This window comes from Doryrhamphus excisus, chromosome 9 (genome assembly GCF_030265055.1).
Source record: "Doryrhamphus excisus isolate RoL2022-K1 chromosome 9, RoL_Dexc_1.0, whole genome shotgun sequence".
Taxonomy (NCBI): Eukaryota; Metazoa; Chordata; class Actinopteri; order Syngnathiformes; family Syngnathidae; genus Doryrhamphus; species Doryrhamphus excisus.
In genome coordinates, this window is record NC_080474.1 from 9,796,088 (window position 1) to 9,808,397 (window position 12,310).

At 40.5% G+C, this 12,310-nt stretch overlaps 1 protein-coding gene across 2 annotated transcripts in view; it reads left to right on the top strand.

Moving 5' to 3' along the window:
* The window catches only part of col5a2a (collagen, type V, alpha 2a), a 42,332-nt gene that overhangs the window by 11,720 nt on the left and 18,302 nt on the right, over positions 1–12,310 (top strand). For both annotated transcript variants that reach the window (XM_058082645.1, XM_058082646.1), the window contains exons 2-8: positions 8,778–8,999; positions 9,910–9,929; positions 10,015–10,047; positions 10,152–10,184; positions 10,388–10,441; positions 10,567–10,659; positions 10,758–10,829. In XM_058082645.1, the coding sequence (XP_057938628.1) occupies positions 8,778–8,999; positions 9,910–9,929; positions 10,015–10,047; positions 10,152–10,184; positions 10,388–10,441; positions 10,567–10,659; positions 10,758–10,829 (527 nt within the window). The remainder of the gene's footprint in view (positions 1–8,777; positions 9,000–9,909; positions 9,930–10,014; positions 10,048–10,151; positions 10,185–10,387; positions 10,442–10,566; positions 10,660–10,757; positions 10,830–12,310) is intronic.

Sequence of the window (12,310 nt, forward strand, 5' to 3'; positions counted from 1 at the left end):
AGTGCCCAAACAAAGCAGTCTATGCGTTGCTGATTCACTGACTGTGCATTTTGTATTGACTGTCACTGCTAAATAAAAGAAATTCAATCAAGAAGGTGAGAAATAATTTGATCTTGTGGGATCAACAATAAGTTCCATCCATTCATCATTTATAGTTATTTTTGCATTGTTTTCAGTGTATAAAAGTACAATTATTTGATATAAAATGCCTTGTTTGTTATTATTTTTGGAGGTCTGGAATGGATTTATATTATTTTTGTTCTATCAACTCTTTACTGTATGTGTAGAGTACATACGCATTCACACGCATTCCTATAGATTAGGGTCTCCTGATGAGTGACCAGGCCAAAAAGACGTCCATCGGTGCTGGAGTGAAAGAATGTTGTTTCAGGCATGCATTTTAAATGTAACAGCTTGCGTTTTTGAGCAAACTAATTACAGCCAGTTAACAACTTTAGAACACCATCTGTTGTGCAATATAATAGGCTGGGAAGACTTCTATGTCATTTCCATCCGACATGAATCCTCTAGAGAGGGGTGGTAATTGAAATGCTTTAGTTTACTGCAGACATGCTTAACAAAGTTACATTAAAGCCGAGGTCACAACCGGACGTATGATTGTTTTGGCATTCTCCAAATGACAGTGTTTTTTTTGTTTTGTTTTTTACTTAGTTCTCGACGTGCATGGAGCACATAGGAGAAAGCTGAATGTGCTCTGGCCGCACTAATGACATACATTGGGTGCATGTGTGAAGCACGACATGCAAAGAGTCCACAAGTGCAATTATGAAAAAAAATTACATTTTGCCTAAAACTAACACCAACAAAACGAAATACATACAGAAATGCACTGTATGAACCATGCATGAACTTGAAAAAACGAAAGCGTTCTCAGCGTTTGTTTGACATGACACTCTGCGGCCGTTGTACATCTCGTTGTACATCTTGCATTTTTTTTATGCCCGTTTGTGAACTAGGCTGAAGGGACGATGTGGACTGATGTGACAGTGAGATCAACACGGCCACCACCATCATGTTTTACCATTGCTGAGTTATTTATTATACTCAATAGTTTTCTCACCTGATTTATACAAATGCTGGCACTTGCAACTTTCTTCAGCTTCATTTGGTGTTATTTTGTAGCCACAATCAAAAGTAAAGCAAAATACTTGAGGTGAGAAACACGTTTAAATTGAAAAAATAATTCATTGCAAAACATTAAGGTGGTGTCTGTGTTGATCTTGCTGTCACATTCTTTGTCATAATCATGTCTTCAATGAAGATTAATGTAACTTAAATGATTCATTTTGAATTGTATTCTGCATGAATAACTACTATAATTATGCAACTATAAACACATGTTTTGTGCTAACAGATTGTATTCACGCTATTATATTTTTTATGTGGAGAATTGATTTGGTTGGAGTGTGTTTTCTGAAAGGGACAAATGACGCTAGCCAAGGTTGCACTATAATGGAACATAAACAAAATGCTGTATTAATATTTACATTTTCATCTTATAAGTGCAAACCAGCACAAAATCCTTCTAGCCAAATCCCAACACATCTGCATGTTCCACAAAGAATCCTCAAATATGCAAGCAGTCCACCTTTTCCAAAGTGAGCCTCCACAGCTCCTCCCTTCCTAATACTCCGAGCTTTGTTTGGAGAAGCCAAGGAGGAGAACATGTTCAAACGAGACAGCGTTTAAGCCCTGTCAACATACAGTAATGCAGCAAAGCCTGAATGCATTAGAACACTAAACAGACAGGATCTTTAGTTTTTCCACTTTAAAGTCTTTAAAACAAAAGCTGGGTTTTGGTTAATATGGCAGAAGCCTTGTCTGGAATGAAAGCTTTTATGGATCGCTGTATCGGTGGACCATTTATTGGCGAGGAGTAAAGGTCCTTTAGAGAGGAAAGATTTATGTGTTTCCATGACACCTAGGGTTTTAGAGAGGGAAAGAGCAGCTGGTGTGAAGCCACCCCTCAGCAGCTGTAAGTCATCTGCATCATGCCTAGGAATCAAGCTGTGCGCCTTACACTTTTAATCATATCAGTTAGGGAAAGTTAGTCTCACCGCAAAAGAAGTTAACCTTTTACTGCCTGTAAATTTCTGGATGAAAATTATGAAAATACCTTGGAACCTTGGGGTGGGGCAATGGAGAGTCAGGAAGGGCGTGAGAGGCAGGGAGTGTGCAGACCTGCCAACATGTACACACTTATTGGACTCAACAATTTGACTCTTGAGTACGCTTGTATGCTTCATAGCTCTCCGATTTACTGGATTTGACTAGTTTCAGTTTCGAGTTCAGTCCGTACAGTACAGATCAATAACATTTGGCCCTGGTTGGGGCTACACCGTCTCGGTAATCGCACAATATTACACGTAACAAACTTGTATTTTATCTTTTGGTACGTTGAATGTTGGATCTTGAATGTTGGATCACAAACCCAAAACCAAATCTTGCAATACTTAGTACACACAATACTACGGCATCCTATAACGCAAATGCATTTGTGTATGGTCTGCTGACTGAGCTGGATTATCCGTATCCGTAACGGAAATACTCATTGCGTTTGTATACACCTCTGTAGTTGTTAAAGTTGTTGGAATAAAGTTTTTTTGTTTTTTTTTTAAATCATTGGGTAATTCACTGTTCATTCTTCACGCTTTGTGATTGACCACCCCTGCAACAAGCAAGCATGTCTCTTTTATGTTTGTGCACATGGCGATCCCAAGATGTGGTACTTCCAAGTGTGTGCTGACGACTTGCAAAAACTTGTGGAAAATTTGGGGATTCGTCTGTGGTGGCAGGCAGACACGTCACATTATTTTCACGAAGGAGGGACCTCCACGGCGTGCAGGCAAGCAGTCGCTTATGGAGATGCTGTCCAATGGATACACTATACTGGATTGTTGCAGCAAATACTCTGCAGGAAAGACTGTGACATAAGTGCTGTCCTACTCATTTCCTAAAAATACTTTTTTTTCATTTGTATGCATCCACACTTCATGCACATGTGGTGGCACATTTAAATTAAATTTGTCGAAGAGTTGATTCTAAAAACGGAAGACTCTGACAGATCAGTTACACACATACACAGTACACATACAGCTGAATAATAATAAATATAACAGCTTCTATCAATCAATCTTAATTTTTCATTTCAATTTCAATAATGGACAGATTTAAGCTACGACCAACCATCCCCACTTCCGGCTCAAATTACACCAACTTCCAATGTAATTGTGGAATGGAAACCCCAGTATGTACAGTGCATCCGGAAAGTATTCACAGCACTTCACTTTTTCTACATTTTGTCATGTTACAGCCTCATTCCAAACTGTATTAAATTAATCTCTTACCTCAAAATTCTACACAAAATACTCCATTATGACAATGTGAAAAAAGGTTTTTTTGACATGTCTTGAATTTATTAAAAATAGAAAACAAAAAAATCACATTTACATAAGTATTCACAGCCTTTGCTTAATACTTTGTTGATCCACCTTTGGCAGCAATTACAGCCTCAAGTCTTTTTGAATATGATCCCACAAGTTTAGCACACCTATCTTTAGGCAGTTTTGCCCATTCTTCTTTGCAATAAGTCTCAAGCTCCATCAGGTTGGATGGGAGACGTCTGTGCACAGCCATTTTCAGATCTCTCCAGAGATGTTCGATCGGATTCAAGTCTGGACTCTGGCTGGGCCACTCCAGGACATTCACGGAGTGGTTCTGAAGCCAATCTTTTGAGATCTTGGCTGTGTGCTTCGGGTCGTTGACCTCAGGCTGGGGCGAAGGTTCATTTTTCAGCAGGACAAGAGCGCTCTGGAGCAGGTTTTCATCCAGGATATCTCTATATATTGCTGCATCTATCCTGACTAGTCTGCCAGTTCCTGCTGCTGAAAAACATCCCCACAGCATGATGCTGCCACCACCATGCTTCACTGTAGGGATGGTATTGGCCTGGTGATGAGCAGTGCCTGGTTTCCTTCAAACATGGCGCCTGGCATTCACACCAAAGAGTTCAATCTTTGTCTCATCAGACCAGATAATTTTGTTTCTCATGGTCTGAGAGTCATTCAGGTGCTTTTTGGCAAATTCCAGACGGGCTGCCATGTTCCTTTTACTAAGGAGTGGCTTTCATCTGGCCACTCTACCATACAGGCCTGATTGGTGGATTGCTGCAGAGATGGTTGTCCTTCTGGAAGGCTCTCCTCTCTCCACAGAGGAACGCTGGAGCTCTGACAGAGTGACCATCGGGGCCTTGGTCACCTCCCTGACTAAGGCCCTTCTTCCCCGATCGCTCAGTTTAGAAGGCCGGCCAGCTCTAGGAGTCCTGGTGGTTCCAAACGTCTTCCATTTACGAATAATGGAGGCCACTGTGCTCATTGGGACCTTCAAAGCAGCAGAAATTTTTCTGTATCCTTCCCCAGATTTGTGCCTCAAGACAATCCTGTCTCGCAGGTCTACAGACAGTTCTTTTGACTTCATGCTTGGTGTTTGTGCTCTGACATGCACAGTCAACTGTGGGACCTTATATAGACAGGTGTGTGCCTTTCCAAATCATGTCCAATCAACTGAATTTACTGTAGGTGGACTCCAATTAAGCTGTAGAAAGATCTCAAGGATGATCAGTGGAAAAAAGATGCACCTGAGCTCAATTTTGAGCTTCATGGCAAAGGCTGTGAATACTTATGTAAATGTGATTTCTTAGTTTTCTATTTTTAATAAATTCAAAAAAAGTAAAAAAAAAAACTTTTTCACATTCTCATAATGGAGTATTTTGTGTAGAATTTTGAGGTAAGAGAATGAGGCTGTAACATGACGCGCTGAAAAGTGAAGCGCTGTGAATACTTTCCGGATGCACTTTACTGCCTCACTGCCTCAGATCCCATGCTGCTGATTACAGACACTTGATTGCGGAAAAATGATGCCATATGTATGCTTTCATTTTACTTTTGCTTTTGAGAACAGTCCAGCTCTACACAATGCTAATCTAGTTAGGGTTAGGGTTAGGGTTAGGGTTAGGGTTAGGGTTAGGGTTAGGGTTTTTTTTCAATTGTAACTTTAACTTTTTCATAACTTAACGAGAATAAGTGATTCACTTTCTCTTTGTTTCCACTGAATCAATAATTGACCAAAAAGCATCTTCTAAAGCACATTGAGCTCTGAATGTCGACATATTAGCCCAAAAAAATCAATGAGGTTTCATCTGCCAGCCATTGTACATCATAGTTGGCAAAGCAATAACAAAAGGGATTTCCTCAGACTGTTTCTTGACGTACTGCATTGTAGATGTTCTCTTCATCGTCTGGCAGTAGTCTGGTGAACTGCACAAAATAGTAGCAAGACACCTGAGTCATGCTGAAATGCTCCAGACTCCATGTTTCAAACCAGGGGAGGAAAATGTCTGTTGATTAGCTGACCCGTGGAAAAGACTCATCAAGCTGACACATTGGACGTAGGATGGCTTTTCATCTTAAATATTACTAAAGTCTGCTTTATACGCATGTGGAAAAGTGTGCAACCTCAGTGCATTTGCTCCAAAGGGGAAAATGTGAACAGCTTTCTTAAGGCTTGTGGTCCCCAGTGAAAACTGCACTACCCTTCCATTAAAAATATCAGATGCTCTTGAAAGCTAAGAGTCACTAAAAACCCAACAGGAAAAATCCCCGTCCAACTATGCGGGTATAGACAACTCTGCTATATTGTTTTTATATGATCGGAGTGAATGTGGAAATAAGTGTGGAATTAAGTTGAATGTCACAATGCCATAAAGGTTGGGAATCAAGTCAGGTAAGACATGAGACAAAGAGTCCTTAATATAAAAGAGTCCAAGAAAAGCTGTGTACAAAAGGTACAAATTATAGAGATGAAAGGAAAAAAGGTGTACGGAAAAGGCGAGTGGAAAAAGACACCAAGAAGAACACAAGGAGCTAACTCAAAGAGTACCATGTAACCCAATCATTCCCATCTTAGATAGTGGTGCTCAACTGGTTTGGCTGCTCGACCCATCACCACATATTTAAATGGACTGTGGACCAACAGTGTACCAATGGACCAACAGTAACAGGGCTGCTGAGAGGGCACTAACTAAGTTGGGCCATTGTGGCCCACACGCAACAGAACATGGTGTATCTCCCTTTAAGGCCCACTCTTCTTCAGCAGATGTCTTCAGCTGTCTATCAGACTAACTGCATGTGAATCCCCCACTTGAAGCTTGAAAAAGTAGCCCATAAACATGACACAGACAAGAGCGCAAGGTGCATTCACAGACATGGAGTCATTACATTTTTATTTTTGCCCAGGCAAAGACCTATGACACTGTCTCTCTCTTCATGGCACATTCTCCAGCAGATATCCACAGCTGTGTGCCGGATTGACAGAGTGTTAAGCCGCCACTCGAAACTTGACATAGTAGCCCAAGGTACAATCACAGACATCATTCATTAGATGTTTTCTGCTTGTTTTCCCCGGGCAGACCCACGACTCACCAATTTAGGCTTAGGCGCTAAGGCTCTGCCACTGGAAAGCAGGCGATGCAAAGAATGTCCACCTGTTGCCCTGTTTGCACAAGGCAATATACCAGAGGTGGGAGCAAGGGGTGTTTTGCATGTCTGAAGTCTTTAATTTCAAGTCTTGAGTCAAGCCTCAAGTAAACAACTGCAAGTTCAAGTCAAGTCTCCAGTTTGAAGTCATAGGCTTGAAATCAAAAGTGTCAGTGAAGCAGCTCACAATTCCTGTTTCTGGCTGTTCCGCCTTTCACCCCAAGTCAGTTGCAATAGACTCCAGCTCCCCACGACCTTGAACAGGGTAAGCAGTAGAAAATGGAGCCAAAAAAAGCCCACACTGAATGTCAGTTCTGCCAGCCAACAGCCCATTGGCTGCCAGCTCCTCTTCCAAATCCTCTGTGAGCTTTAGTTCTCCCTCTGCCTGTTTGTCTCCTTCCCTGAGCAGCCCCCTTTTAAACTTACAGCTTTTAGTGATAACTGATAAGTTCAGATGAATGAGGTCTCACTTGGGTTTCCATATCAATATTGGCAAAAAACCTGATACCAATTTGATCCGATATTTTATTCATTCAATTATTTTCTACCGCTTACGCGGGGGGTGCTGGAGCCAATCCCAGCTGTCTTCAGGCGAGAGGCGGGGTACACCCTGGACTGGTAGCCAGCCAATCACAGGGCACATATAGACAAACAACCATTCACACTCACATTCATACCTATGGACAATTTGTATTCGCCAGTTAACCTAGCATGTTTTGGGAATGTGGGAGGAAACCGGAGTACCCAACCCCACGCATGCAAACATGAGAACATGCAAACTCCACACAGAGATGGCTGAGGGTAGAATTGAACTCGGTCTCCGAGCTGTGAGGCCTGACCACCTATTTTTATGCCTATATTGCGTGATATTTTTGGACATGTACTATTAAAAACATAATCCATATATATTTTAGAAATCTGTTGTAATACTTCTCACAATTGTCAGTTAACTTCACGAGTTTAAAAATGCATATCAGAAGTTTATTTTACTGTTTATTTTTTTAAATGGAAACGCTGTGCTTTCACTTTCACATTTTTTTAAGGGTTATTAAATATTGTTATACTCTCTGTTGAGTTAACATTAGGGATGTCAAATGATTAAAACATTTGATCAAATTAATCACAGCGATCAAATTCATTCATCACAATTAATCATCATTTGCACCTGTTTGTGAAATATGCAAATTTTTTTTGCATTTTATGATTAGAAAGATGAATGACAGGACACAATTAACAGCTCCAAATGAACTGAAAATTTGTAGCAAGCTAAAACATTTTTAAAAGCTGTTTCTTTAGTGTTAGCAGATACATTTGAGTCACACTTCAACCTCATTATTATAAGCAATGAGGGGTTTTGTTTGTAAACACCACGTAATGGAAGATGCGTTCACATGTTTTGAATGTACTGTTCATGTATTTTCTCTGATTTCGGAGCATACTTAAATGCACCAAATTGCACTTTTGCAGTAAGTGTTACAGTACATAGGCTCCAGCATATTCCCTGCAACCCTAATGAGGATAACTAGTATAGAAAATGGCTGCATGGATGGTGTTACATTAGTGAGTGATGAGAATGTTTACGTATGTTTACGTACGTACGTATACGTATTTAGACCACACATACACATAAGACCACACATAAGTGTCTGTGAGTGCATCTCAAGGTCATCTAATGACAATAAGGACATGTTGTTCCGAGGCTGAGCAGGGAGTAATTGCAATGCAGCCTTTTTCTACAATGTGTTTTTAAATGATTTAACCTGGTTTACCTGAAGTTAGGCTCTGAGCTGCCCCCTGCTGTTTCCAGGGGAAACTGGTGAAGGCTGAAACTCATTTACTCAAGTCTAAAAAAGGTTTTTTTTACAGCACAATATGTTTTTGTCAGTGGCTTCAGGTTTTCTCTTTAGGACAAATTAATTCACTTCAGAGACAAAGCCTTGAAAGGAAATGATGTCATGTCTAACGGCTGGAATTAAGTATCACATTTTCCAGAGCTTTTTCTTGGTCTTGTGTATGTGCGTGTTGCAGTGTTGTGTGTGTCTGCAGTCGCTGGGGTATGCTTTACTGTGTATATGTAGTGTTGAAGAGTTAACTTTATACTACACATAATCATGTGAGCACAGGCTAACCAAATATTATTTATGCATTCTTTGAGCCACTAAAGCACACTGATCTCTCCGGCTATATGATTTCCTAAGAGTATTCTCCACTACTGTGTTTCAGGAGATGATGGGAGCTGCTCAGCAGATGGACAAGTGTACCCTAACAAGGACATTTGGAAGCCAGAACCATGCCGGATCTGTGTTTGTGACAACGGTCAGGTCCTCTGTGATAATATCCAGTGTGAAGAGCTGAGCAACTGTGAGAAGATGTTCATCCCTGAGGGAGAGTGCTGTCCTATTTGTCAGAGCCAAACATCCAGTGGTGGGGGGCAAGGCACTTATGGTGAGCAGGCAGTTCTGTGGTTATTTGTCTTTTTGATTGGGATGCCATGGCAATAGAACATGGATTTCCCCCCCAAAAAAATCCTCTCATTTTACATTTCAACTTGGGGTGGGTGATACAGCAACTTTTGTTTTCATTGTTTATTGAAGGAATTTGACTTTATACCAAGTTTTACGATACTGATACTTCTTACTTTCAATGTTGCAATTTTTTGAATTATTATTGTTTTTTTATGTATTGATCATGACTATACAGGTGACTCTGAAGTTACAAACGAGTTCCGTTCCGAGGCTTATGATGTCAAGTCAAGTTTTAGCTTAAGTCGGAACATATAATACATATGTAACTTGTAACAGCACACAGAATCCATGACCACGCTTGCATTTTTTAGAACATAATAATGTTGATCCCGAAAAATGGTCATATTGACAGTTAAGTGGTTGAGACCAAAAGAGAGGCCACCATTGGTGGCCGTGTCTCCGGTCTCTTGGGGTTTTAGAAGTCTTCATTTTCACTTAGTATATGGTAATTGCTTTCCTTTGGTGCACAAAGGTAACTAAAAATCCATCTCTTACTCTTCCTCTGTGTGGCTGGGCAGGCTTCCGCTCAGTACAAAGTTTTGTGGAAACTTCGTAATATGGAACGTTGTACCAGAGGACCACCTGTAATTGCCACTACCTTAAAACAACTTCAGTTTTTGAAAAGTGTCACACAAATATAAATATAAGGGGCAAAACAACTTGTTTTTTTTACATTTTTGTAGTAATACTGTATACATTTTTTTCATTTACTCACAACTGTCCCGAATTGCCATTCATGCAACACTAGTCCTATCATGTAACTAACATCATATTCACGCTATTAGTGTTAATGGAAGACTAATGTGTGTACATTTATTCTTTTAATATAGGTGGGGGTAGAATCTACAGGGTAAGCAGCAGCAATTTTACTATGAAGACATGTGATGTCATTGTCGTTGGAAATTCTAAAATGTTATCTCTCTTTGTGACTCCAGGGCCAGAAAGGAGAACCTGGTGATGTCCCAGTTGTGTGTATCATATTCCATTTCATTCAAATTTCCCAACATATTTACCAAAAAAAAAAGGGGGCGAAAAAACATGCATTTTCTGATTTCACATCATTTCTCCATAGGTGACGGGTATTCGAGGTCGTCCTGGACCTATGGTGAGCATCTTGGTGGTTCTTGCCTGATGCGTTTATATTATTTTTTATTTGACTCCATGAATGTTACACATCATGTGTAAGGAAAATATGTTGCTAAAAGTTTTTGGAAATATTTTTCAATTTGCAATTGACAAGTGATCTGGACTGCTACCATTTGAAAAGTTGTCTGGACACTGATTTTCTTTTTGTTTTTAATCTAATAGGGACCCCCTGGTTCTCCCGGAGAAAGAGGAGCCAGAGGAAACAAAGGACGACCTGTAAGTTATGTCCCCTTAGTTCCAAATACAAAATAGAGATAATAAAACTAAAGAATCAAGACACTTACAAATAGCTACAATTGTTGTCAAAAAACGAATATCAAAATTTTGGATCATTTTTTTAGGGACTCCGAGGCCCTGCAGGTTATGACGGAGAGCCTGGAGTTCCAGGACAGCCCGGTGAACCTGGACCTCCAGGACATCCAAGTCACCCAGGAGTAAGTTCTACTCACAGTTAATTCTAGAGATGCACAACACAAAGTACTTTGTATAAATGTAAACCTTAAACATTTCAACTCTGATTAATGACCTACAGGGCCTTGGGTCGCAGATGGCTGGTGGGTTTGATGGAAAATCAGGACCCCAAAGCATGTTGAGTGGCTCAAGAGTAAGTATGTCTGCAGAATGCTATAACAAATGCAACAATGAAGTTTAACTTTAGACTTTAGAAGCAGCCATGGCCATAAATGTTTTTGTCTGTCCTACCTTGTCGTGGAATATGAACTGATGAAGCCTGCCATCTTGTAAGGCAACATGAACAGATTGATTCAATGCCCCGAGTATGCCTGGTGGAGACACCCTTTGTTGGCAAGCAGAGAGGTCAAGCATTTCCTGCAGTTGGTCACAAGGTCCAAATCTCTGAAAGTCAAGACTTTCAGTTTGCAAGTCAATGTTTCAATGCCCTCTGGAGATTGTCTATGGGGAAAGGGCTGGGCCACACCATGATCTTAATATGCTTATTCTTTGTTGCCTTGGCCATATGTTTAATGTCGTTGTCATGCTAATCGTCAGTGTTCTGGCGTCAGTGTTCTGGCTGAGACCAGGTTCTCATCCAAGATTCTTTGGTACATGACTGTCAAGGTGAAAGCTTCTTCTGTTCTTAGCAAAGAAGAGTGTACCCACCTATATGTGTGACAGTGAAGATGGAGTTCTTGGAGTCATAGTCATCATTTGTCATTCCTGCATCATTCAGGTGTTCACTGACAAACTGCAGACTGGCCTGTACCTCTGCCTCTTTCAGCTGCAGGAACTTGTGGTTACAAATGGTATCAATCCTTTACAACAAAGGCTATTACCAATGGTTTTCTTGGTGTCTCTGGTCCAAACACAAAACAGCACTATAGTATGATGCTGCCACCATCATGCTTAGTTTTGAAAGCCTCAACTTGACTGCCGAAAATATACATCTATACATCTATTGTTGACAAAATAGTTCATTTGACTAGTGTAACAGATCCCAGTTGGTGCAGCTGTGTGAAGGTATGTTGGTGAACATCACTCCAATGAAACAGAAATGAAACAGACTGGGTCAGAAGCAGGAAATCCATGGAAACACTGCAGAAAGAGGTGCAGAATCTGGAAGATCTATAAAGTGTTCTGTGTGGGTTATCATGTATAGCAGCTCTATAGTATTGCACAACTCAATACAAAATTGTGACCTTCAAGCTCGATGGCTAGCGCTCTCAACCTTTATCCTGTGGACGTTGGTTGAAGCCCCGGGAAAATGCAGGCCTGGCTGGACCAGGCAGGTTACACTTGCCTTTGTGGGCAGCTTAAAATTCTTGTTGAGCTTGAAGATGTCACTTTTGGAACAGGAGCTTTTTTCTTGGTCGACACCAGTCCATGGTGGTGAAAAACTGGCTACACTGTAGACAATGGCACTCGTGTTCCAGTAATTTCCAGCTAATGTCTGTCTTAAGTCTTGGTAGTTCCTGAGTGTTCCTGAACATCTTAGCCAATTTTCTTTCATCTGAGTAAGATTGTTCATGTCTATTTGTAGATCTTAACAAAGTGGTGACAGATCCAAATGACTCATATGTAGGTTAGTAGTTATTTGAAATGATAATCCTCAAATCAGTTGTTTTGAAA